The sequence below is a fragment of the Furipterus horrens genome, unplaced genomic scaffold, assembly GCF_987537825.1.
Source record: "Furipterus horrens unplaced genomic scaffold, mFurHor1.1.pri manual_scaffold_1, whole genome shotgun sequence".
NCBI classification, from domain to species: domain Eukaryota; kingdom Metazoa; phylum Chordata; class Mammalia; order Chiroptera; family Furipteridae; genus Furipterus; species Furipterus horrens.
This window is the reverse complement of record NW_028327171.1, coordinates 172,959,464-172,986,804: the sequence shown is the minus strand read 5'-3', so window position 1 is coordinate 172,986,804 and position 27,341 is coordinate 172,959,464. Positions and strand designations below refer to the sequence as shown.

The window sequence follows — 27,341 nt, the reverse complement described above, 5'->3', positions numbered from 1 at the left end:
GTTTCAGGTGTGGGATGGAGCAGGTGCTTTTCTCAGAATGACCAATTAACTTCCTAAACTTCCATGGACTTCGGATGGTTACTCCTCCCACTCAATCCCTTCTTTCCTGTGGCTAGACGGACAGGCCTCTTTGGTCCAGCACCTCCCTTGCCACCATTTTAACTTCTATTGTGCATGTGCCTGCCTTCCCCTGGTCCCACCCCCAATCTGGTACCCAAAGTGGGTAAGAGAGCTTTTCCCCTCTTATCCAGTTACCTTGCACATGCTCAGTGCAAGAACGTCCTCCTGCTGCCATCTTGCCTGGGGCGGGGAGCCTGTGCTCAGTTCCCTGGGCAATGAAGTCCCACCTGCAGGTCCTGGTGCTGCCTAGCCATGGCCCCAGGTGGCGCACCATTCCCCCCATCCCCAGTGGCCCCTTTTGTTCCCCACCCTCTGCCTGCTTCTAGTGGTCAGGACAGGTTTGCTATCAGTATCTGCGTTTGGTGAGTCAATGGATGACTCCCTTAAAAAGGAAGCTGGCAGCAGAATGCTACCCTGTTTGGCCCTTGCTGGACTTGTAAATTGCTGTTGTTTATAAGTAACTTTCAGTTTGGCTGGAAAGTCATGCGTCACTCTCAGGACCACAGATTAAATAAAATTCTCTGGGAAGATCTTGGTTCTGAGGGAACAGAAAGATGATGGACAAAACTTCATGAAAGATGGATGCAGTGATGCAGCTCACAGGTGAGCAGGAAAGTGGCCTGGGTCACTGGGAGGGTGGTACAGGCTGTTTGGATTCTTTGTAAACCTCGTGTTTGTAGTATGGGATTCACTGCACTGTTAATCCAGAGGTTCACATTTTCTATTCTTTTTTGCCTTTATTGAGGTAAATTTGTAAGATGATTAAAGTGTACATCTCGATGATTGGATATTTGTATACACTGTGAAAGGATTCCCCCATCAGTTAATTAACACATCCATCACCTCACATATTTATCTTTGTGTGCATGTGAGAGAACTTTTAAATCCTACTTTATTAGCAAATTTCAATTAAACAATACAGTATTATCAACTATAATCAATGTGTTGTACATTAGATGATTAGACCTTATTTATCTTATAGCTGAAAGTCTGCCAACTCTTTTACCACTCCCTAATTCCCCCACTCTCAGTCCCTGGCATCCATTTTTATACTCTGTTTCTATGAGTTCGACTTTTTTTCAGACTCCTCATATGTGTAATAAAGACACTTAAAGTTTTTAATTTACATATACAGGAATGCAAACGGCAAAAAATGTAAAGGAACAACTTACTCATAGGAGGCTTTTAGGGAGTAATTAGAAAAAATTAAACATGTGTCCCTTTGATTGAATTGTCACAAGAAACAGTAATGCAAAATGATGTTAACATGATCACCATATCTGATACCACTGGTATACATGTATGTTCTACCCAAACCCTCCCATCTTGAGAAGTACTGTCACATCTTACCAAGGATATGTAGTACTTTTGAAAATTGAGTGGGTTAAACATGTTAAGGACTTCAAAACATGTCCTTGAGGCATTCCTGCCATCTGAGATTCATGTGCAGTGTCACCTCACCCTATGTGGCAGCTGGCTTTTGCAGTCATTTGATTTCTGTATTCCATTCCAGGAACAAGGCAAACCACTGGCTGTTTTTATTACACACATGTCTACACATTTTAAAATGTATCTGAAAACTGCTGGGTATTTTGTTTGTTTTCACTATTTTAGATTTGCGATCTTATTTTTCTTGTAGGCAACTTGCAACCTCTGTTCTTCATAGTCCTTTTGAACAGGCTGTTCTCATTGAAGAGGCTTAGGGAGTGTTTGGGAGGAATCATGGGAGCATTTGCTAATGGAGTTTGTGTGTGTGTGTGTGTGTGTGTGTGTGTGTGTGTGTGTGTGTGTGTGTGTGTGTGTGTGAAGGCCGGTGATATTGACTTCAGGAGCTTAATCACAGTTTTTCCAGACAGACAGGGTCAACAGAATGTCATGAACTGAATTCCACATATTCCCACTAAAAAGCACCTAGTTTTTATCATCTCAGTTAAGGGCAAGTCAGTCTTCCCAATTACTGAGGTCAAAGAGTCCTGGCTCCTCTTCCTCTTCCAGGAGGTCACCTGGGCTGTACCTTCTACATAAATCCAGAATCCTATTCTCATGACCTCACTGCTCTCCTGGGGAATGAGCCACCTCCATCTTTGCCTGGCTAACTGCTACAGGTTCTTCATGAGTCACGGTGCTTGTATCCCTGCACCCCACCCCCCGCCCTGTGTTCTCAAATGATGGCCAGTGGTTTTACTTTATTTTTATATTTGAAATTAAACCCAATCATGTCACGCCAGCAGCTTCCCACTTCTCTCGGAATAAAAGACTTCAATGTTTACAAGCCTCTGCTGGCATGGCCCTCCTGCTCTGCCCCCTCTCTCACCACTGCTCCTCATGCTTCCTCCTGCCTTGCTCAGTTCCACAGTGCTGGTCTCCTAGCCCTCAGGCAAGCAAGCTCCCACTTAGGGGCTTTCACTCTAGATGTGTTCTCTGCCTGGTAAACTACTTCTCCAGAGACCCACGAGGCTCATCCCCTCACTTGCAGACCACCACGTTTAATACTGCACTTGGAATTCTGCTCTGCTTGGAACTCTTAAGTCTCCTAACCTGTTCTACTTGTCTTTATTCTACAGCTTTATCACCTTCTAACAAACCAGGTTATGAACTGTTTTATCATGTCTATTGGTTATAAACAAAATAAAATACATGGTATGCCACCATCACAAACTTTGGAGCTCCCCCTCACTCTGCTACTGTATTCCTGGCCTAGATTACCTGTTTAGAAGAATGTTTGGCATAGAATAGGCCTGCCCAATAAATACTTTTTTTTCTCTTTTATTTTGTTTATTTGATGAATTGCATTTCTTTGTTTTTTAATATGTTTAACTTACTTTGACTATATATTCCTATAGTTTAAAAAAATTAAAAGTGCATTAGCCCTATAATAAAAAGTTTCTTTTTCACCTCTATTTCTACTTTGCCCTCTCCCCAGGCCCACTGTACACTCACCAGTTTAAACTCTTGCCATACTTAACCCTGCCTGTTGTGGCTCAGTGAATTTAGTGTCGGCCTGTAAACCAAGTGTCGCTGGTTCGATTCCCAGTCAGGGCACATGACTAGGTCGCACGTCAGGTCCCCAGTTGCAGGCGTGAGTGAGAGGCAACCACACAGTGATGTTTCTCTCCCTCTCTTTCTCCTTTCCTCTCTTTCTCTAAAAATAAATAAATAAACAAATAAATAATTTTTTTAAAAAGATCTATCTCCAACTTAATAAAAAAAAGAAAGAAACTCTTGCCCATACTTAAAATCCTATAAGAAGACTTCCCAGATTCCCCATATCAGACTTCTCTTTCCAGTCAATACTTGTTTTGTTTTATATTTGAATTTACAATTCTCTTTTGTATTATATTACTTATGTGTTCTTAAGAGATGCTAAATAATGCTTTTTAGATTGTATCACATTCAGTGTAGGGGAGTTATAAAGTGCCCCTCCCACTATCATTTGCCTGTACTACCAGGGGCCCGCCCTTCAGAAGATAATTCCATTTTTGGGGGAGGGTCTCCCCTCATCTAATCCACTCCCCTCCATTTATTGATATGATCACACAGTAACTATTCTAGGTCTATTGTTACTTATTCACTGAATATTTTGGTCCAATGGTTACAAAATTTGATTGATTATAAAATTGTTTTTTCCTGATTTCAAATAAAATGCCTCATATTTTTAAAAATACATATTCTCTACCCTATCAATAATAATTGTAATTCAGTGTATTATGAGGTAGGTGTGAAAATATGTGTTTTTAAAAATTTCGCAGGAGATACTGATTTAAGAATTATTGTTCTAGTCTGTATCTGATGTTCATTGTGGGTGAAATACAAGGTCTGTCCAGAAGGTATCTAGCCATGTACTATGCAAACTAGAAGCACTTACTGAAGAATATTCATGATATAAGAAACATTGTACATAGGATAATGATGCCTCAGTCCCCTTCAAAGTAGGCACCTTGGGACCTCACACAGTTTTCCCAGTCACCATTAGCTGCCCTATCCTGTTTTCCTTCATCTCATCAATGGTCTGTAATCTCTTCCCTTTCAAAGGTGATTTTAGTTTTGAGAAAAGCCAGAAGTCAAAGGGCACCAAAACTGGGCTGTAGGGGGGCTGAGTCACCTGGGTGATTTGATATTTCACAAAAAACTCTGCATGATATATGATGCATGAGTGGGTGCGTTGTTGTGATGAAGCTGCCAATCACCATTTGCCCGTAGCTGCAGCCTTCTGAATCACCCAAATAGTTTTTGTAGAGGAATGGGCAACCTTAACACAAAATTCAATGCAGATTTGTTGCTCTACTCACTCAGTCATTTTGAATGTGACAGCAACACAGTACACATGCTCACTCAACAGCATCTACCACCCCCACTGACTAGTACAGTGAAGTCGTCATTGTTCACACATGCTCATCCCTGTCCACTCTCCTTGGCTGAGAGGTTACATTAATGTTGCACAAACCATTCTCGTTCTGTTAATAATGGCTGGACTTTTTTTGGACAGACCTCATATATATGGATTCTACCCACCTTTTCTACTTAATCTATTTTATTTAGGGAAATAGAGCATCAAAGCTTAATAATCTCCCCACAGTTGTATTATTATATATTGAGCTCTTAAAGATAACTTCAGTAGATTACTTAGAAAATTAAAAAGTAAGTCCTTTGAGAGCATCAGTATAAACTGGGACCATGTAGTCAGCCAGTGGCACAATCTGATTATAGACAAACTGTGTTAGATGAAAATAATTTGGTCAATTAGACTTTTATTAATTTTGATTAAAAATAGAATCACAAAACCCCCAAATATGGCTTTGCTTCATACTTAATCAACTTGAAGGAAATGTGATTAAGAGAAATAAGAAATCTAAGAAAAACAATAAGGACAAGACACTAAAGAGAAAATAAGGATTCTTGGAAAACACAGATCTTTAGAAAATTTCTCCCATGGAGTACATTTTTATCTAAAAACCATATTGAACTACCTTTGGAAGGAAGAAGTAAATGTATTGATGCTTCAATCATTTTGAAGATTTGCTCCTGAGTGCAATTTCTTATGATATTTTTTTATTTCAAAAATTTATTCTGCCGCACATCCATTTGCTTCAGTATTAGCAGCGAGCGCCCTGCCCTGTGCAGCTGAAATGGCCAAGCACTAAACAGAATCAGGGCAACAAGAAACTTCCAAGCTGGGTTCTTTTTTTCTTTTTTCTTTCCTGAAACTTTAGGAATAGTTGTATGACTGAGAAAAAAAAAAAAACAAAAAAACAACAACTATTACACTATTACTCAAAAATTACTGTCATTTCTATTACAGACTGTCAGTCCCAAACCTGATAGGGTTAATTTATGGAAATACAGCTAAAAACCCAAAGTTTGGTAGGGCCTAAAGTCGAAGAATTTGAAGAACAACCAGTTCATCCCTGAATTTGCTGATGATTCACCAGACAAGCAAAAGCCTCTGAAAAGTGCTGGTGGCTGCCAGAAAAGCCTCAGAAAAAGCTCAGAAAAGCAAAATGCCCTGCTGGAGAACACTTACGAAGTTTCCAGTAATAGGTGTACTTCTAGCTCCAGCCTCTCCTCTTACCCACAAGCTCTCCTCGATTCGGTAGCTATGATATGATTTTGTCTTATGGCCAGGAGGTGAGATACCACGCTTCTTTCATCTCTAGATGACACACAGCATCAGTTCTTCTTGTTTGCCATCTGAGTCTTTGCTGAACTGCATCACAGTGAGGGCAGAGTTCAGACGGCCTGTGGGCACTGCACTCTGCCCTCATGCAAGAGTGGAATGAGACCCATCCCTCCTGTATGGCCCTTGTTTTGTATAAGCCCAGACAGAAAGAGCCAGGAAAAGGAGTGTGGGAGGAAACCATGGTCCAGTTTGCAATCCAACTCAACATAATCAGTTTCAGCTTTTCAAGGACTCACTGCCATTCTTCAAAAGCATACACATTTGTTCTAAAAAAAATCCTACTCAAAACTCACTTTTAAATGTTCTCTGATGAAAATTGCCAGGTTTATTTTGTTTGTGCCATCTGTTATGGCACTCATATAAAACTCTAGGATTTTGTGTCAATGAGCTCATTCTCCTGGGTGCTGAACCAAGTGGGACTGAAGACTTAGAGAATGAACAAGAAATGGGTGGTGTCTAATGGGATGTCCTAGGAAACAGCCTTGTTACAGCAACTACACATGAGCTCCACATGTGCTTCTGCCAGATGTGATTTTCTGCCAGTGTTCTCCACAACTGGTATTTTCTTAATAGTTTACAAATATGTTTGCTATTGCTTTTTGTCTCTCTTCTCCCACTTAGAAATTACATTCTGTAGTCAAGTTTATAATGGAAATGATTTACCACATGGTATTGAATCATTAAATCTCCTTAGGTACAGAGAAGTTCTCACATGAAAAAAAGTTTACTAAACATATTGTGATTCTTTTTTTTTTTTTTCCTAATGGTGTAGCTAGTATTTTTATTTTTGAATCTGTTTGCTGGGTATTTTTATGCCAATCCATAAATCCATAACTTCATGTGAAGAGCTAACTTGGATCTGTTAAAAAAAAGGAAAGAAGTAATTATTTTCACTTTCTTATCTATCAGCACTAATCCTCTTAAAAGTACCCTTTCAATCAAGGGATCCAAGAGAAGCTCAATTTCCTCAGCAAATGGAACACTGAAATGTACAGTTTAAAAGCATTACTACTCTGAGTGAGAAAGGGAAATAATCAAGTGGCCTGTGGAGGCACCCCAAGCCCAGGAACGTACAGCGCCACTTGTCCTTGCTGGGTTAGAGATATGCATATCTCCCTGTCAAGCTGTGTCTTTGGCTTTCTGCTGGTGGGGACAAGTACTGGAAATATTTTATTGCAAAGGGACTGAAACTCAGTCAGAAGTTTAACACTTAGCTGGCAGGCAGCAATGGCTTAGATTATCACTGTTGGGTTCCTCCAGCCTTGACGACAATGGCAATGAAAATGTTTAAATAGTTTGACGGATTCAGATGACTCTGGAAAGTTTTATCTTAAACATAAAATAGTGAAAGCGTTCCCTAAAAAAAATGACTGGAGAAATACATCATCAAAATGGTATAGAAATGCATCAGAAACTGCCTATAGATTGCCCAAAGAAAACAGAACCAATTTTTCTTAGAAGATTGAATAGAAATATGGAATAGACCCAGCCTCATTCAATACCCACAGAGTTCATGTGAAAATGTAATTAAGAAGACTGGGGATGGAGAATAAGAAAAGATAAGAAGCACAAAATTGTCCTTTACAGTTGCCCTGGGAGGTCACAGCCTACTTTTTATATAACAATGTGAAAGCACACGGTTAGAGTGGTTTTCAAAGACTTGGCTCTGCTCCAGAAGTCTCCCTTTAATGTCGTTTGCAAAATTTATACTAAAGACAGATTTATGAACACTGTTAGAGAACAGGTATTTCTCTTCTTATTCATAGAAAAGAGCTTTTTTATTTTGGTATAGTTGCTAAGCAAAATTAAGCCTGAATTTGGGCTGTAAATTCTCAATTATATCTGTACTAGCGTTGTGTTTATATAGTAACAATGAGATTTCTGATTTCAGTCAGAAAATCTGAGGGTCATGTAAAACTTTTATCATTTTCATGGCCTTATCCAGGCCTTATGGAAGTTCCACCTTTATAAGTCTAAGCTAATATGTTTAATCTTTGTGTGATTCAAAGAACACTGTATGTAACCTCCATAAGGAGCTAAGATTAGGATACAGACTAAGAGGGCGGATTCTAGAGCGTAGAACTACCTGAGTTTGAATTGTGACTCTTTCACTTAGTGCGGCCTTGGGAAGGTTCCCCTGAACCTCAGGTACCCACCCTATCTGTAAAATGAAGATAATAATAGATCCAATCTTGTAGTGGTGTGTGGTGAAGACTAAATGAGATAATATACATATGTGTAACATTTAACACAGTGCTGGCATGTAGAAAGAAAAATCAACCCTACTGTTCTGCGGACAGTTAACAACCTAGAACAGCAATTTTCAACTGGATTAATGCAAGATTTCCTAAAACATGCAATACCTGACTGTTTAGTCAGGGGCACTGACCTCTTTTCGCTTAGACTGTTGAATAAAAAAATGACAACAGTCAACACGACAATAGCTGTCCAGTGTGAATGAATCAAAATTATACCTATGGTTTGTTTTGGGGTTTTTTTGTTTTGTTTTGTTTTGTTTTGTTTTGTCAGATCAACAAAAAATACAGCATTTTTTGGTGTGCCACAAAATTTTAGTAATTAGATTATGTGTGCCATGAGATGAAAAAGGTTGAAAACCGCTGCCCTAGAGCTTCGTGTTGTCTGGACTGAGCACACTGTGGCTGTAACATAGTTCTGCACATCCTAAATTCTTCTCCACTCTCCTCCCCCCAGCTTTCCAGGTCTTCCCCAGGTTCCCTGTATTTCTTTCAGGGGATTCCCGTAATGAACACAGAAGGTTCTGGTCAATGTTGAATTTTTAAAGTATTACCTGCTTTATTCCATCATCACACATGAAGCACTTCTTCACCTGAGTTCACTGAAGGTTAATGTCCCACAAATCTGGACAGAAAAGGAGAGGAGGGACACAAAAGAGAGAACATGGACTGATTGAGGAGCTGGAAGAATAGGAACAAAACAAAAGAAACGGAGAAACTTGTGAAAGCAGGTGAACTTGTGGGTGATTCGCCTGCTCTTCGCCACAACAGCAGTGTCTCCAACATTGTTTCAGCTGGTGCACTGGTCGCCGGAGATGCTCAGCAAATAAATGGCTCCTTGGCCAAAACAGCGTGTTCAAAATATTTCACACCACGTTGCCCTCCACGAGTTTCAATGCATATGAACATATTAAAGATTTTGAGAAGCACTGCAGTAAAGTAACCTGCTTTATTTTGTTTATTCCTTAATACTGATCAATACATAACGCTGATCACTGCCATTTGGCAAATCTTCCCACTGTTGTTATTTTACAACTGGGAAACAAGAATACCCACAAATAAAGAACCAGCATTAGGGTACTAATGAACCATGATAATATTGATGGGAAGAAAAGTGAGACTAGCATTTAATGAGCACCTATTATGTGTGCCGGAAGTGTGCTAACTGCTTGAAAAATATTTGCTTTTTCCCAGTAAAGTTAAGGTAGTGGTTTTTAAGTGGACGGGATATTTGCAGTGCTTTATGGAAGAACGTCATGCCACATACAAGCTGTCCTTAAGTGGGAACAAAATCACTCTTTAAATAAGGAAGGATCTTGAGAACTCAGCCCTATTCATGTCTGAGAGTATTGTTTTTCACTCACTGAGAAGTTTGGAGATCTTGGAGTCTCTTTACCCTCAATTCCCTGGAATGTAGATTTATATACACACTTGTGAACTGGTCCTGATCCTGCTGCTTGTATATGTAACCTTGAATAACATACGCCTCTGAGCCTATGTAAATATTAGAAAAATAATAATATCTAACCTAAGGTTGTGAGGTTGAATTTACACCTTCCTCCAAAGACCGCCCCCCCCCCACTAATATGGGACATTGAAAAATTAATCTCTGCCTTTTGTCATCAAGTGGTTATGGATTGAATGATGCCTCTTAACCCTGTTGCCAAATCTGTTGTCCCCAGAATACAATAAGGATGCCAGCCTGTTAAACCAGGCACGCCATGGTCCAGGGACAGCCGACTGACCTGGAGTCTGCAAGATCCTTCCCCATGTGGGAAAGCCACCCTCCCCTCCATACCCCCACTTTTGTTAGGAATTTCTGGACTCAAGGGTAGGTAGGACAATGACCATGTCCAGCTTGAAGCAGCTAGAGGAATACGAGACCTTCGACCATTGTCCTTTATAAGATTATAAAGGGTCTTAAGTCTGAGAGGGGGGAATTGTAATTTTTTATTATAATAAAAAATTAATTAAATATCTTTCTTTTTAAAGAAGAATATAGGAAAGGGTGAAGCTAAAGAACTTGAATGCACAACCCATGGACATGAACTAAGGGTGGTGGGATTGCTGGGGTAAGGGGAGTACTGGGTGCAGGGGAGCAAAGGGGGAAAAGAAATTAGAATTATTGTAACAACATAAGCAATAAAATATTTTTAAAATAATAATAATAATATCTAACCTAAGTTTGTGAGGTTTAAATTTACAAGCCACAGGTTTAAAATGGGTGTTAAAAATGCCAATCTCTTAATCTACTGTCCTTCCTCTTGCATCCACTGATCAAAATATCGTTCTCTTGCACGAATACTAGAACAGGTTCTATGGAGTCCATAAAATAATCTGTATATTTTTTTACCTTCAACATCCATCAATTATTATTTAAATATTACCCGATTATCTGTGTGTGTGTGTAGGACCGGTATATATTTAATAATGTAAATATATATATGAAAATTATATAAAGTAACAGTTTATGTATTTATTATTAAAAGAAAGAGCTACATTTCCTTTTGTTTATATTCCCCAAGACATCTATTCTAGCCTAGTGCTAGGTACATGGTATTTAGTATGTCCTGTGAAATAAATGAATGGAAATAGCAGTGGTAAATTGCAGTAAAATTATGCTTATTTTAACTAATATAATATAACAAATGTAACTTAATAACAGGACATTTTGCACTGGGGAACAAGCCATGATGGAGTCAGATTGTAATTTCTGAAATTTGGTCCTAAATTTCCAATGCTTTATAAACAACCTATGTTTAGCACTCCATCTCAGCTAAGTTGGAAGCCAGACATTTCACTAATGAGGCTGGATCTGGATTCAGTTTTTTTCTGCAAGAAACTTGAATTTCCCTTCAAATAACTTGAATGTTAATATGTTTGGTTTACAACTCTTATTTTCTTTCTTCTCTTTCTACTGCTTTTCATCCTCATGCAATAGAAAGTAAAAAGCTACCTCTTTTTTTTTTTCCGAAATGTTTATATATCATTAAGAGTGAAGCATTGAAAGGCAAAATGGGTCAGGAAGGAGGGACTACTGCATAATCACAGCTATTAATTTTGTGGAGAACAACAGCTATTAATTTCAGTTCTAAGTGTAGGCAAATGCAATAACAACAGCCATAAAATATGAGGTTTCCCGTTCTCTCTTGTACAGATTTTCCCACATTGACAATGAAACTGAATGTGGGAGAGAGACTTCTTTTATGCACAAATGAGTAAAAGTAGGTCAAAAAGAGTTAGAAATTGAAAAATACTGTTGATTTTATCTTGGTATGTTTTCAAGTAGTATTGATGGGAATGGAAGTGAACAACCAGACACTCCATCAATCACATCCCAACCTACCTTCCCCTTCCTACTATCATCTCCTGTCCCTTTTTAGCCTCTTTTCTGGGTTATCGCTTTTTTAAAATCTACATTTTGGTACTCATTCCCCGAATATAGCATTTACTCCTTCATGATTTGAAAATACAATGACAGATGTACATGTTCAACACATCCAAATGTTCTGTGACTTCGCAGAGAGTGTAACAAGGGGAGGTGTGTGAAATCAACTGAGGAGTGTGATCTCTTGCAGGAGTGGAACTCTGCGGTTGAGAAACTGAAGAGTGAGGCACTTAATATCCTGCTATCCAAGGACCACGTGGAGAAAGAACATCTACAGCTGTCTCACCAGAAACTGAATCAGCTTCAAGAAGAATTTGGCCAGCTCATCACAGAAAGGAAAAGCTGGTTAAAAAAGGCAAATGATTTTTTTAACAGCGCCAACAAGGTCAGTGTGAGATCAAGATGGTAATTTTAGGTAAATGGGGTAGGCCAGTAAGAGACCCATTACTTCAACAGGCTGGAGCACATCACAGAAATTGCAATTTCATGAAGAGGTTTCAAAATTGATGGCAACAGAGCAGAGCTTTTAAAATATATTCTCATCATGGCCATTATGTGGTTCTCAGAACTAAGAGACTCAATGCTTTGATAGGTTAAGAGTCACTTTAAAACCCCCCATGAGGACTTTATCTTAGAGCCGTCATGGGTCTCTTTGAGGGTAGGAGGGAATCATCATGTCAGCACTGGTGTTTCTCATCGAGGCAGAGAATTATCATAAAATATACCAAGTTTTAAAAAAACTTGAAATTTTTACCAAAAAGTCTTTCTTTAAAAAAAAAAAAGTATCTTTTATTTGTCAGGTAAAAATATATGAATATTGCATGCCTTTTGCTTGCAAACCATAAGGCTAGAAACAGAAACTTGACCTGACTCCCCTGCCTGGGACTTGCCGCTCTATGTCAGCCAAAGAGAAATCTTACGTCAGGCCGTCTCCAGGTCTTCTTGAGTCGGAGAAGGGCTCTGCTGCTCCTGGTTGATTCATTTAATATTGATTCTAATAGGTGGCTCCTGCTATATGGTCATGTTCACTTGTTCACATCGTTGAATAGAGCTCGGTATCTGAGGCTGGTGACCTTATTTGAAAAATTTTCTACCTGTCCCAATCAATTATACCCCTTTAAACTGCCTCATTGGAAGTTTTTAATACCTTAAATTTCACTGACGTTTTAAAAACTGGATAATGTGGCAGAAAATGAATGGGGAGCCCCTAGAAGCTAAGTATAGTGTGATTTTAAATTACAAAATCAATACTCTGAATACAATATCCTGATATATATCAAAATAATTACTTAATTTTGAACTGTTTTATGAATAGAAAACATTTATAAAAGGATGAATAATAAAATTCCAAAATAGAGGTACAAGAATTACAGTATCAAAGCGTTAAAGGTATATTTTTGCCAAATTATTTGTGGCTTGGAATTTATTTGTGTTAAGAGAAGAAACAGACAGCATATCACTGGAACCACTGAGCTGAGCAGAGGGCACGGGGTAGTTGTTTCTTTTCAGCAGTCCTGTTTCTGAAGAAGAGACTTCTTAACTTACATGACACCCTCATCCCACAAAATGAGTGGATCATCTGCCAATCAGTTAATGCTATTTCTAAGGAAAATAGTTCAAGAACCTCTTGCAATAGTAGAACAGTGCTTGTAGCACACACCTATAGTCTATTACCTTGCAGAATGCAGAGTTTTTTAAATCTCTCTCTCTTTCTCTCTTTTTCACAGTCTGGATCTTGCTTTCCCTGCCTTAATTATTTGGCACCTAGCCAGGGAGAATTTTTTCCGTAATATTATTCCTAGGCTTGAGAGACAAAGAATGGTGTCTTTTGCAATAGTAACTTTTTAAAATGAAGAACAAAGTGCTTATTTTCTTAAACTCATATAGTAATTCAGGTCAGATCCTGAAAACTCATGTTTCTTAACCCTAAAGATTTGATTTTAGATCCCCTGTTTTATCACTTGTGTGCCATGGCATTCAAATTGCACTAAGTTCAGCTGGGAGTTACCATTCTCTATAGTCAAGTGCACTTAAGAAGGTATAGCATTCTTTCTCCCATTCCTAAGTTTCAAGGAAATAGTTTCCAGATCCAAATATAAGAATTCAATGTGAAAGATAATGGATACTTATACCTCAGCAAAAATAGAAGCTGTGATTTGGAAAGGAAATGTTTAAGTATGATTCTTGAAATTAATTATTTACTATTTATTAAGAAGCAATAAATGATGAAATAATGTAGTGGGTAAATCCATTTAAATTAAAGAAGGAAATTCTTTTTAAAATTTGTAAATGGTATTTTTATTTTTTATTTATATTGTAGAATCTCCATATTTTACTAAGTCTCCCTACTTTATCTAATTTTTGGTATAATGCTCATATTTTAAAAATCTATAAGCCAATATAGTTCCAATTTATAAAATTCAACAAAATATAATTATCACTACTTGTCCACATTGATAACAGTGCCCACTCACTGCCTTTGACTACTTCTTAATCCTGCTAGGGTTGATAAGTACCCAAAGCTCAAAATTAAGTCTGTTTCTTACCCAGTAATCTGCAGCCTTCAGCTTGAGGTGTACCTGGAGGGAGAAGTAGGTGGTGATGTTAGCACACAGGATCATGGGAGTATCGCCACTCCTGTTTTTCATAAGCCAGTCACTGGACTCAAGTGGAGATTGGGCCCTATAACTCAAGAACCTGAGATTACTTCCTTACCATTTTAGTTATCTACTGTGTTTGCTGAACCTCTTTGCTAAATCACTTAGTAACAAATAAAAGCAGGGCTTGGTTGTCAACACTGGATGATAGCTCATTGGAGAGGAGTTTCTCTAATTACTAGGTGTTACTAAGAGCTACTCACCCTGGCTGGTTTAGCTCAGTGGATTGAGCGTCGGCCTGCGAGCTAAGTGTCGCTGGTTCGATCTTCCAGTCAGGGTACATCAGAGAAGGAAAACTCTGACTCCAAAAAACCTCCGCTGCCTTGCGGCATACCTCTTCTGGGGAAAGGCTAAGGGAGTAAACCCCGACAGAAAATCCGGAGCCGGAGTCCCTAAGGCGGTTTGACGTTGTAGTCAACACCGGCAACTCCTGCGGCGCACCTGAAGCCAAGCTGTATCGACTCCGTCTTTCCCTTGGACCCTTCAGCTGCGAAGAGAGGGGGGGTCTGCTGCATGGGCAACAGCAGACCCTCCATATCACCCTGCCCAGGCTCTGTAGCTTCAGCTCCACTGGAGAGGACACTCCAGCGTCATCGCAAGATGTCAATTCAACACGGGAGGAGACAGATGCCGTGTCACTCCCGAGTTGGACTGCACAGCCATTCTCAGCGGTGCAGATAGACACTTAAGAAGCTACACCATCGTCTCTCGAGACGGACGGCTGCCGACGACTAAGAGCTATGAGGACCTGGCATGAAATATAGACATAATACCAATGGTCGTAACTCATCTTGACCCCCCCATGTTTTCATCTTTCATGATTATATATTATTTATTATATTTCTAGCATGTTCACATAAAGGAAGCCCTATTTACTGTAATATGTGTTGATTACCCAAATGTATTTATCATTGTTTAGGGAAGGTGTTTTGAATCAAATAGATAAATATACATAACATGTTTCAAGAGCAGAGCAGTGTGAGTCCATATTTATACAACAGTGATGATCGAACCTGCAGCTATCAAACATGGCTGATTAGTCATAAAGTCGTATATCCCATGCTTTCCATTGCCAGGCACATGATTTCACTGGGAAAACCAAGCAGAGGGGAGAGGCCAAATCTGCATGGTCTGGTTCTTGGGTGGTCGGCCTAAAAGCAGCGGTGAAACGGAAGTTGTGGCAACCAGGAGAGCACAGTTTGAAATGTAATGACTGTCATGGCTTCTACTGCTTCTGCAGTCACTGCTGAGAAGCTAATGTCTTTTTTAAAAGATGATGTTGCCTTTTTACCATAGTTACAGTGATGCAAAACAGTAATGCCTGTAGCAACAGTAATGTTACAGATGAAAGCAAAATAATTAAACGTGAAGCTTGGGACAGTCTTTTCATTTATATATACACTATTTTACTTTTTCAAAATAGATACATTTTAGCCTATATATTAGACAGTATTAGTTAAAATATTCCAGTTGCTGTGTGGATTGAAAGAAGAAACCCTTCCAAATAGTGGACCTAAAAAATGTTATCTAGAAGGAATTTGGAGCAATATAAATGAATTCAAGAAAGTAAGCTAATTGTCACTAGACATCAAGGAAGGCATAAATCCGTTCAGTTTCTAATCCTTAAGCAGCTTGTCTCAGACTTCTCATTTCCAGAACAACTTCCCTCTCTTAGAAAAAGATAAAGCAACTTGCTTTCACTCTCTCCCTTCTTCCACATTTGCATTCAGCTCATATGTTGTGTATCTGCTGTTGTCATGCTTCATATGGGTCTTGAGCCAAAGCAACAAAAGATACAATCTTTTGCCTTCAAGACCCTCTGAGTCTAGGTTAGAGGAAAGGCAAGGAAGCAGAAGTGCTCTGCACTGTGGGAAAAGCCATGATGGAGTCAGCCCACAGCATTAGGGAACCCGGAGATGAGAGCCTGAACCTGGCCCCGGGCAAGGTCAAGGAAGGCTTCTCTGGAGGAGGTGACACTGAGTTAGATTTGGAAAGCTGGGGCAAGAAGGGATTGGGAGAGGGTTGGATGGTACGAGTCATGCCATGTCGGGGAACCTCAGGTACATAATTCATTTTGCCAAGAGCATAGGGCGTAAGCCCAGAATGGCGGGAGACCAAAGTGGTAGAAGCAGGCAGGAGTCTGTTGGGAAGGGTCTTGAATAGCATGCTAAGAAGTTTCTGTCTTATGCTGAACATGTCCTTAAGTAAACAGAGAGAGGAAAGCTTTGAAGAAGTTGTGATCAGGCAAACCATCTCATGTAGAAGCAGGTGATGTCTTAATTTACTCTCCCTCCTATACTCCTTTTGAGAGAATGGTTTAGAAACCTTTGGTTTTAGAACTCAGGGACAAGTTTTTTAAACTATATCAAATATTTGATAAATATAGGTGAAGTGTTAGCATAAAATTATTCAAATATATGTAACAGAAACAACTATCAAAATCAAGGAATACTTTAACATCTTACATTTCTCATGACAGCCCACAACTCAATCCATATTTAATAGTCATAATCAAGACACTCAATTTTATTATCACTTACTCATGGGTATCTTTCAAAGCTTTCAGTTCACTTCTAGTCTTGAGTGTATTAATTGGTTTCCCTTCCATGCACAACATTCTTCCTTGTATTATAGGTATTTTAGGTAGATTTATTTTCCTTTGCTAAATTAAAATTCCTCAAGGCTCAGATACATGTCCATTTCACTTTGTTTTCACCAGAACACATAAAGCAGTGCCTTACACATAGTAGATGATCAATAATTATTTGAATGATTGAGGACAATGAAATATTAGAGACTGTGGAGTTTCAAGGCCAAATACGTTCCATTGATCCTAAGAGATTATATCGATCCAAGGTAATTGGGATGAGATCATTTTGAAAAAGGAGAGCTTAATTGCCTTAATATGCAAGAAATGCAGATTTCAGGCTCAGTCTCTGTGTCATGTCTGAGGAGAGTAGGGCTATGTGAAGGGACTTGTCATCATAAAAATCACTTCCTCTGAGAAGTCTCCGTGCAGCATTAATTGCCTATCTCTTACTATCTCTTTAGTATTGCTCTGTGCTCTTTACAAAGAGATTATGTGTTTATCATCTTTATATGCCACCTAGTGTTCAAAATTTTGTTGAATGCATGACCATGTGACAAATCAATTTACATTTTGAGCTTGAGTTGTCTTTTTCCTAAAATAGGTCTAACGATCCTTATCTACTTCAGGGGATATCATTCAGAATAAAAGTTCTTATAACTGGTGATAAATTGACAATCTTTTCAGGGTATAGCTGGAGTAACAATAAATGGAATTGTGGAGTTTTAAGTGAAAACCCAGAAAGGTTTGCTAGTATGACCCTCTTCTGAAATAATATAGTGGATTTTGGAGGCAGGCTGCATGGGCATGAATCTGGTCTCAGACATTTATTAGCTCTATGACCTTGGGCAGTTACTTAACTTCCCTGTTAAATAGAAGTTATAATTATATGTACCTCATAGAGTCATTGCACTGTCTAAATGAGTTAATACAGGACAAGTGGATAGAACAGCTAAGCGTTCACTAAGAGCCAGCCATTATTTTGTCATTATGTATGCATTTAATACTGCACTAGCTACTCTAATATGACTTAAGTGCTTTTGTTCATTTTCATATCCTTAGCACATAGCAGAGTAGTATATACCCCATAGATTTCAATAAATATTTTGAGTAAATGAAAAAAATAAATGCCTTACACATTGTAAATGAACATTTTTCCATGTTAATACTCCCAAGATTGTCCTAAAACCATTTAGGTCAATTTATATAATTCAGAAATTATAAATAGTGATTGGCTGTCTAAAGTTCTACTTATGGTTCTAATTTATCCATTTCTAAGATAGACTTAGAGAAAGTAAGAGGTGGTCAATACATAAACTTCCTTCATTCCTTGTTGATAAAGTGCTTCAGATTCCCTCTTCCAATGTTTATTCAGCTTTTCGGATTGTGAGGCCAAAATTTGCTTTAGGTACTCATGATTTTAAACACCTCTCATTACTACTACTAATCTGCCCTCTTACACTGATAACACAAAAGGAATTCTTGGGCCCAGCAGTAACAGCCTTGGAGAGGCAAGGAATGAGCATGAGTGCCTACCTGTAGGGGGCAGAAAAAATGGGGAGCTGAAGGTCATATCCCTCTTTTGCCCTTGACCATCATGACATTTACAGGCCTGGATAGATTTGGATGAAACCTGAATTAAGAATCCACTTGCCAAGTTGGGAGCCATCAGAAGTTGCCCCAGGTGATGTTTAGGAAAAACACTGAACCTTTTTGTCTTTATAAAACCTGACCCCAGAGGAAATTTGAATCTCTGCAGACAGTGGAACACAGTGCTCTAATTAAAAGCTGAGTTGAGTTTGTATCCTTGGTAATTATAAAAGTTTCAACCAAACCCATTCTCTGGCCTTTGGACTCATGGAAAGAAATTTTCAAGATTCTGCAGTGTTTTGGGTTTGTGTGTCTGTGTGTGTGTGTGTGTGTGTGTTTATATTGTTTCTCTTCAAATTAGTCAAGAAGCAAAGAATATTACTTATTAAACATCTTTGTGAAACAGTATGGTATAAGAATTATGCTGAATGGCTTGTGGTTCTTGCTTAATTTATTAAACTCATAATATTTTCAAAAGAACAAAATGTGCCATGTCCTGATACCATCTCTATGTTGTTTTGTGCAGCCTGCTTTGGATCTTATACTTAACAAGGGAAAAAAGGAAGACCTTTATTAGCATCTTACAAAACAGTAACCAAGCAAATCCTAGTCTTTTTCAAACCAGGGCCAAAAAGAGCTTGTTCATCTCCTCTTTATTTACCAAAGAGCTGAGTGATACCATATAAAATAGTCAAGAAGAGCTAATCCCTACAGGGAGAAAATATCATACTTGTGCTTATATCCTTTCTTTTCTAAACCAGCCATATAAGGTTTGAAGAAAGAGGGGAATGTGAAGAGAAAAACCAAAAGGAAATATTAATTTCAAGGGAGTTTATGTGGGGGTCATGGTGTTCTTACTAGAAATGAGCTGTTCTGTACTGTATGTGCAACAAAGAGATTCTTTTCCAGTCTGGACCCAGTGTATCAGGTTCCTTATGGATATGATAAACAGAAAATCACTAGTTCTATTTTGGGGTAGATTAAGTGAGAGCAATGATACTTAGGTCATTTCTGGAAGCAGCGCACGGATTCCTCATGAAATTCTACATGGGAGCAAGAGAAATGAGCTTTGTATATGACCGTCACAGACAGTATAACCTTCTTAAAATAGGCCCCCTCTTAAAATTAAGAAATTTGACTTCTGTGTTTATAGATCATCCCCATTAGGGTTAGGTTAGGATTAAGGATAAGGAGTAAGCACTTTTATAGCATCTAGCCTACTTTACCTATAGTAGGTATTTTGCAAACATTTTTGTTGAGCTAAAGAAGGAACAAAATCACTCACCCCCTTCCAACTGCCATTGTTTCATTGTGTGATACATAGAGCAGATCATAAGTAAGCGCTTACCTAGCACTTTGATCTTTTTGAGAAAAAAACCCTGGAAGAAAATTTGGCTATTTTGTTTTTAAGTTGTGGGTTTCCTTGGCCCTTGATATTGTACCTTCTCCTTCCAGTGAACGTATAGACCTTCAAATTATTTCCATGCTATTAGGAAATAATACTTTTATGATAACATTCAGGAATGGCGTGGAGTCACTTCACACATGCAGTTAGTGTACACATGGCCTTAGACTCTAACTCCTGTGACGGCGAGACTAATGTTCAACCCAAAAACATGAGAGGAGCAGCTGTTCATGGGGCCACCGAGAGAAACCCATGCGGGTTGAGTGACAGGCAGCGGATGGCCCTGCTCTTCTCAGGGATTTTTCAGGGATGTGAACCAGCGCTCAAGATTCAGAGGAATAGCCAGCAAATATCTGCTAAGTACTTACTACATATGCACCACCGTGTCCTAGTTACTTTCATTTTTTTCTTCTTTAATTCTCAAAACAGCAACAAACATGATATGTATTAAGGCTATAATGGCTTAATATTAAAACCAAGTGGAGTTAAACTTGCAGGCAAGACAAAGCTCTTTGGAATTCTCTATTCTTTCCCATTTACACTAGGAACTAGAGGATTATTTTAAAGGAAGAAAGAATGAATGCCCTGATGTCTGCATGTGGACTTTGCCTTTATTTCTCCCTTTCGTCTAGCTCAGCAGCTCTCAGTCCCAAATGTGAATGTGTATTACTAAGCATTAGTTCATATATATTAAACTTTAAGTGTGATGTAAGGAAGTTCATGATAATTTTTGAATACAATAGATTTTTGCTTTAGGCACAAACTTTAAAGCTAACCCGTATTAACAAAAGACTCCGTTTTATTCAAACGAAGCAATAAAAACTTAAAATATAGCACAAAATTCCAGAACAGTGGTTATTGCCAAGTGGTGTTTCAATTTGTTATAGAAAAATCAAGAGAGTAATTCAAATCATCTTTTCTAGTAAAGCATCTTCGCTCTGTTGCCAGCTGCAGGGGGAAATGGATTAGGTAAAGAAGAATTCTTTAGGTTCAAAGTTTCTTTAATAAAGCTACCTTTCTTTCAGAGTCCTGTGTAGCATAAGAGAAATCACTTAACTTTTCTCTGCATCTTTTCTCACCTGTAAAAAGGAAAGGCAGGCACTTATTTATAAGAAGTAAGTTTTAAAATCCCATCTTTTACACCTAAGAAGAACAGGCTTTGCAGGAATGCCCTTCTTTCTTAGCCTCTCATAGGAATTCTTTGCCATGTGGTGCCATAGCCCCTGGTTCAAGAGCAGGGCCTCAGGGCCAGACAAATGGGGCACAATACCAATCTGCCACTTAGTAGAAGTATCACTTTGTGCCATTTATTTAACCTCTCTGGACTGAGTGTTCCCAGTCATATAATGGGAATAATTTTCCACTCCCTGCCAGGGCTGTTCAGGACAATGTTCTTGAAACTCAGCACACATTCAGAAATATTTATTGAGTGATGAAAAGTAATCATGAAACAAATAGTATAGGAGGAGCATATAGTTCACATTAAAATGTAATTATTATTATTACTTCCTGTCAGCTACTAACCACAGTGAGAATGATTTTGTTTGAAACGTTCTAAGTAACACAAAGAGCAGATTTAGGAGACATGAGGCCATTGGTGAAATAACAGAATATGAACGTATATATAACATGACAGTACCTGATAAATTTCATTTGTAAATTCAATTTTTTTCCCAGTTCCAATTCTGCCACTAAAATTCATTCCCTAAGGTGGAGGCCAGGGCAGGGACAGGGGTGCCTTGACACAGCTCCACAGCTGTATCTGCTACATTTGGCTTTAACTGTGTTCCCTCAACATCAACTCAGCCTTGCTCCTCTGGTCTCAGGTCTCAGTGGTACTAGACTCACAAGACCACCTGCTCTCATTGCTCCACCTGGTAGGCAGGCCCCTGCCACTCACTGGCTTCCAACTCAGCAGTCGGGGAGGGTGGACCCCAGGGCCCCCGCTGACAGCAGCACTGTCAAGCTTACTGGGAAAGGACTGTTCTCCAGACCAATGTAGAGCATCCTCTATGGTGGCTTCTTCCAATGTGCCAAAGGGCAACATGGTAAGAGCTCCCTTGCTATTCAGGTTTTCTTCAATGTATCTAACTCACCTCCTGCTCTCCAGGCTCAAGGTCAGAGATGAGACAGCAGGAGACCTAGGCAGACCATTGCACTCTGCTCTCTTTCTCTTTTCTTCTTCATATTACTACAATCCTCTTTTACTGGCTTTTTATCATATATTCCTGCTTAATGCCAACTAAGCCTTGGTGACCAAAAGGATTAGCCTATGCTAATTCTATAAACTTAATCCCCTATGCTTGGTTGTTAATCTGCTAATAAAGGGAAAAAATAAAAGAATTCAGAAATCTTCTCTCAAGACAATATCTTGGTTTTCAAAACTAGGTTTTTTTCTGCATAATCTACTTTCATGTTGGAAGCTAAATATTACCTTGGTCTTAATCTTTGTACTGCTTTCCATCCAAATTCTAATCTTCTCTGTAGAGGGATGGATGCCTTGAATGGAGCAGGCAGAAGGTCTTCTACTTGGAAAGAGAAGGGCAAAGCATATTAGTAATTTTTTCCCTATTTCCCTACCATGTTTCAGGTTCAAAGTGCAATTTATTGGGGAATTTCCTTTTAAAAATATTACAGAGACATTCAAGTTATGAACGTCTGCATAATATTTTAAAAATAGCTCATCCATTATTTGTATGCAGTTCTGAATGTGCAAAGAATAAACCTGGCCCTCCAAATTCTATACTGGAATATCTGTGTTGTATAGATAGGTTCTCAATGTAAACTATTTTGGTAATTTTAAGGTGTTGACACTTTTCTATGTTGAACTAAGCTGTGACCAGTTTCTTTAAACAGAGCCTTAAAACTATACAGCTCTTTTCCAAGACTAAACTTGTTGTCTTTGGTTTTGATTAAACTAATAAATTAAACAGGCTGGCTTAATCTCTAGTATTACATGTACACATGGATGTAGATTTTAAACTAGAAAAGCAGAAAATGAAAGCATGTTTTCTTTGGCAGGCATTTGATGTACTTGGAAGAGTTGAAGCTTACCTTAAGCTCCTTAAATCAGAGGGTTTAAGTCTGCCTGTCTTGGCAGCGAGGCATCAGGAATTACACAGAGAAATTAAAGACTGCACAGCTGATGCTTTGCAAAAGGGACAAGCCTTAATCAGCCAAGCAGACTCCTGCAGGTGAGTAAAATCTGTTTCTTCCTCAGTGTAACAAGCTTTTTCACAATTTCTACAACTTGTTAAAAAATAAGTTGCGTGATTCTTTTTCTGCTTCTGATGCTTTGCTACATTATGACATGGTTTAAAATGATCTATTGACTTTTGGTCAACAGTGATTCTGAACACAGCATTGCTCAGCCAGAAGTGAGGCTATATTCTGAGCCTGAGGACCTGAAGATGCTAAAGCTTTCCTTCTATGAGTTTCTGAGGAGGGGAGAGGGAAAGGACAACAGAAGAAGCAGAGCTTTAGTTCTTAGTGCTTTTCATATCCTCCATGGGATTTCTTCCCTTTTTATTCATGAGCCTGTAATCTACCCTGTTTCTCTTTTCATTTCTGGAAAAAAAATAAAGTATCAGAATTCCCTTCCATCAATGATTTGGTGATTCACCAGGCAAAAACCCAGATTAAAGGTGGCATTGTAATAATAATAATGGCTCACATTTATTGAGAGCCCACCATTTGCCAGGCACTGTGCCAAGAGTTTTAGGAACATTATCTCATTAATCCTCATAGCAACTCTACAAGGCACATGCTTTTGATGTTCCACTTTTATAAGTAACTGAGACACAGAGAGGTTAAGTAACTCACAAAAGGTCACACAGCCAGTTAGTGGCAGATCCAGAATTTGAATCCAAGTCGGTGGACAGTAGACACCATACTCCTTACCAGTGTGCTAGGGCTGGTTGTTTTTATGAGCACATTTGGTGAGTGGATCAATGTGAGTCTAGAGTTGAGTAGAATGAGGAAAGAGAAAGAATTTGAGAAACAAAGAGAATGAAATGGGAATTATGAGAAAGAACAGGGACTGGAAGACAAGAGAGATGGTACAATAGATGGTGATATAAATATTAGCTAGTAAGAAATGAAGACAGGGCTTACATTTTGACAGAGACACAAAAAGATTTGTGCCAATAGCTTAAGTCTAGTTTTTTTTATCTTCCATATCGACAATATCCCTGAAACTCAAAAACATTTTATTTAGTTGGGACAACTCTAATAGTATAATTAGTAAAATATAATTTAAAAATTCTATTTGAGAAGAAATGAAATAGGTGGAATGTGATAAAATTACTCTATTTTTGTTTTTGTTATGCTCTGTTCGATGTGTTTAAAAGTGTTGATTCTGCCCTGGCTGGTGTGGTTCAGTGGACTGAGTGCTGGCCTGTGAATCAAAGGGTCACCAGTTTGAATCCCAGTCAGGGCACATGCCTGGGTTGCAGGCCAGGTCCTCAGTTGGAGGTTTGCGAAAGGCAGCCACATGTTGATGTTTCTCTCCCTTTCTTTCTCCCTCCCTTCCCCTCTCTCTAAAAATAAATAAATAAAATATTTTAATACATAAATAAATGAAAGAGTTGATTCTGTAAGTTTGGGTTCAGGGAATTTTCTTTTCATAAGACAGTGTGAATCCAGACAAAGATATTTACCCAGGATTTGTGATTGTGGCCATGGGACCCTACAAAGCTAAGGTGAGAAATGATCCAAGGACTTACAGCAGTAGCCAGAAAGCTGAGGCTATGAGAAAGGAAAATTATTCTCCCCTTTGGGAAGCTAACAATAACAATCATAGCTACTGCAATAGTTTTACTGCAGTAAAGTTTCTCCCCACCATATGCATCAAGTAAAGTGTCCACTTGTTCCAGGATTCAGGGTACATATTGGACACTGATCTGAGTCATGAGTCATGTGATGACTGAATTACATAGTGAGGTCTCCAGGTGTAATTTGGAAACAATTCCATGTCAGTTTAGCAAGTGGGTCTCCACCCACAGACAAATGTTATTTCTGTTTAGACTACTCTTTGCTTATAGTGTTTTCCCTGGTCTTGGGCAGTGGCCTTTCACATGTGGGTTCTGGAGATCGGTCTCTAGGAAGATGCCCCCTCAGCTCAGCAAGACCTCTGGGCTCTGTTTGAGTTCCACCTCCCTGAGCTTTGATTTGGAAAGTACCTTCCAGGCAATAAACTGACACATTTGCAAGCTCACCTCATTTGTTTCCCTTATCTCAGGTATCACTGGCCTGTGTTATCTGTTGTTCAATGTCAGAGAACCATTGTTTCACATAGTTTGTTATTTTCTAGTCTTTTAAGGCCTGAGGTAAATCCAGCCCCTACTTCTTGGCCAGAAACCAAAGTTCCCTATTCTGTTTGATGCTTAACTCCTGGAGTTGGAAAGCTGGCCATAATTCATTACTGCTAAATTTTATCCTGTTGGCTCTGATCAGTAATGCTGTATTTTCAGTACTTAAATGTAAAAGAAGTACTTTAATTTTATATTGCATTCTCTCCTCAGGGTGTTAGTGACTGTTTTTGACCATATTTATTTACTTAGCTGTTCTCCTTTGCTCTGTCTAGTCTTAATTTATATATTTATATTGTTTTCAAAGAGGCTCTATCATTTCATTATTCAGGCTTCAGAATGAGCCTTAATAAAAAAGGTAATAGGGACCATTTCAAAAAACTTTAATTAATAGTTAGATAACTAGATTAATAAAAATAATCCATAGTATGGTTTCTGTCAATGTCCTAGATATATGAGCTTCTGTAGCAGTTCCAAGGTGTTTGGTTGCCTGAGATTTCACAGTATTTTATAAATAAGTACTATTTCCACTTGTGCGGGAGGAACTGAAACTAAAGTATAATTGTTACTTGGCAAAGAATATTTTTGATTCAGAAGGTAGATGTGGAATAGAAATTGATTAAAAACTGAATTGAAATGCATTAGAATCTCAGTTGCAAACTAGAGACAAATGTAGCTACTGACCTCAATCCCATGCATTCTGTTTGGGACTAGATTTTCTTCCTCACCTAAAGGTTTATTTGCTCAATGACCTGAGTCACCATCCCAGGAAAGAAGCAGAACCTAAAGAGGAGTTTTCAGGTTGCAGCCACTGCTGGAGTGGAGTTTAGATTGGTGGCAATAGAAATAAATGTCAGTGTCAACAGCACGAAGTCCACATTCCTGAGCATCATGTTGGCTCCCTAGACTTCTGAGTGACAGCCACAGTACTAGGATAGAAAATTCAGAGGTTCCTAGTACCCGACATTTAAAAACCAGTGTGAATATAACATAAGACTTAGTGTCAAAGGAGTTTTATTTCATGCATTTTGAGGGCCAAAACAATTCCATGACTTTTAAACTTAACTTCTGTGAACCTCAGTTTCTTCATCTGTAAAATGGAGATATACATTTCATAGAGGTTTTTTTTTTGTTTGTTTTAAATTAGATGAGAGAACAGCACTCTAAGATATATAGAGTGTCCAATAAACAATTGGTTTACTTATATTTTTTACCATCTATATAAAGAGCTTTAAAAGCTAATAAATACTGAGATAATGATTGGTTCAAATGATTGCAATAGAGTTAGCTACACAAAGCCATATTTATTTTCACTAACTGGGAAGGTTATATGTGAAATAGGACAGATAAACATTTATCTTAAAGTAATAAAAGGCAGAATTTAGTATTGGAGCAGGTAGGAATTTCAGATACCCTTAGATCTGATTTTTTTTTTCTGTTAATCAAAGAAATAAGACTTCAGAAGTTCACATTTATCTGAGAATAAGCTTCATAGTAAATCTGAGACCTTCGTCATTATTGTTCTGTAATCACTGCCTTATTGGGAACAGGTCCAGACTGTTTTCCTCTCCTGGAATCAAACACCTTTGAAGTTGGAGCAGCCTCACAAAATGAATAATGGTTATTTAAATGTCTCCTTGCAACTTCTATTTCCTTCCTATAATCCAGTGATAATTCCTAGTCCTTATTAAATAGTTTATTATCTTTGCAGAGTATATCTGTCATCTTTATGCATTCATTTGCACTTAGTTAGATATCAGTTACCTATAATAGTATGTGATAATGGTCAAACTTAGACATACAGTGAAGTGGAAAGCTCCTGGCTTCTGGCCCTCCTCACGTCTTCCTAGGCCTCTCTTGGCAGCACCTTTGAGCATTGAATCTAAAGATAGACCATAGGCAGCCTGCTACCAAGCAGAATCCTACATTTATTAAGCCACAGGAAACTGTAGTGGTAGGAAGCGCTGCTTCAGAGACCTTGTGTGAGAGTGAAATTTTCCATAATTGGACAAAAATGAGAGGCCTTCTTGTTGATCAGTGTAGCTACCACTTCAGAGCTCAAAGATATGTAAAAACCCAGTAAAACCAGGCCACCTTATGAAGTATTCATTTGCTGTTTTCTGTTTATTAAAATTAATTTAAGATTTACAAGTAAATTTGCTTCAATATTGATTCAATTTCTATCCCTGCAGAAAAGATTGCATCGTTTTTTATTTTCTTTTGTTTTAATTGAGTCTAGAGAGAGTGGAGAAGAGGGAGAAAGAGGGGGAAGAAACATCGATGTGTGAGAGAAACACCTATCAGTTGCCTCTTGCACGTGCCCCGCCTGGGAACCGAACCAACAACCCAGGCA

The 27,341-nt window shown here is 38.5% G+C and overlaps 1 protein-coding gene across 3 annotated transcripts in view; it reads left to right on the top strand.

The window, feature by feature from the left end:
• CCDC141 (coiled-coil domain containing 141) overlaps nucleotides 1–27,341 on the top strand; it is a 165,052-nt gene that overhangs the window by 75,717 nt on the left and 61,994 nt on the right. For all 3 annotated transcript variants that reach the window (XM_090281222.1, XM_090281213.1, XM_090281206.1), the window contains exons 7-8: nucleotides 11,631–11,825; nucleotides 22,701–22,873. In XM_090281222.1, the coding sequence (XP_090137348.1) occupies nucleotides 11,631–11,825; nucleotides 22,701–22,873 (368 nt within the window). The remainder of the gene's footprint in view (nucleotides 1–11,630; nucleotides 11,826–22,700; nucleotides 22,874–27,341) is intronic.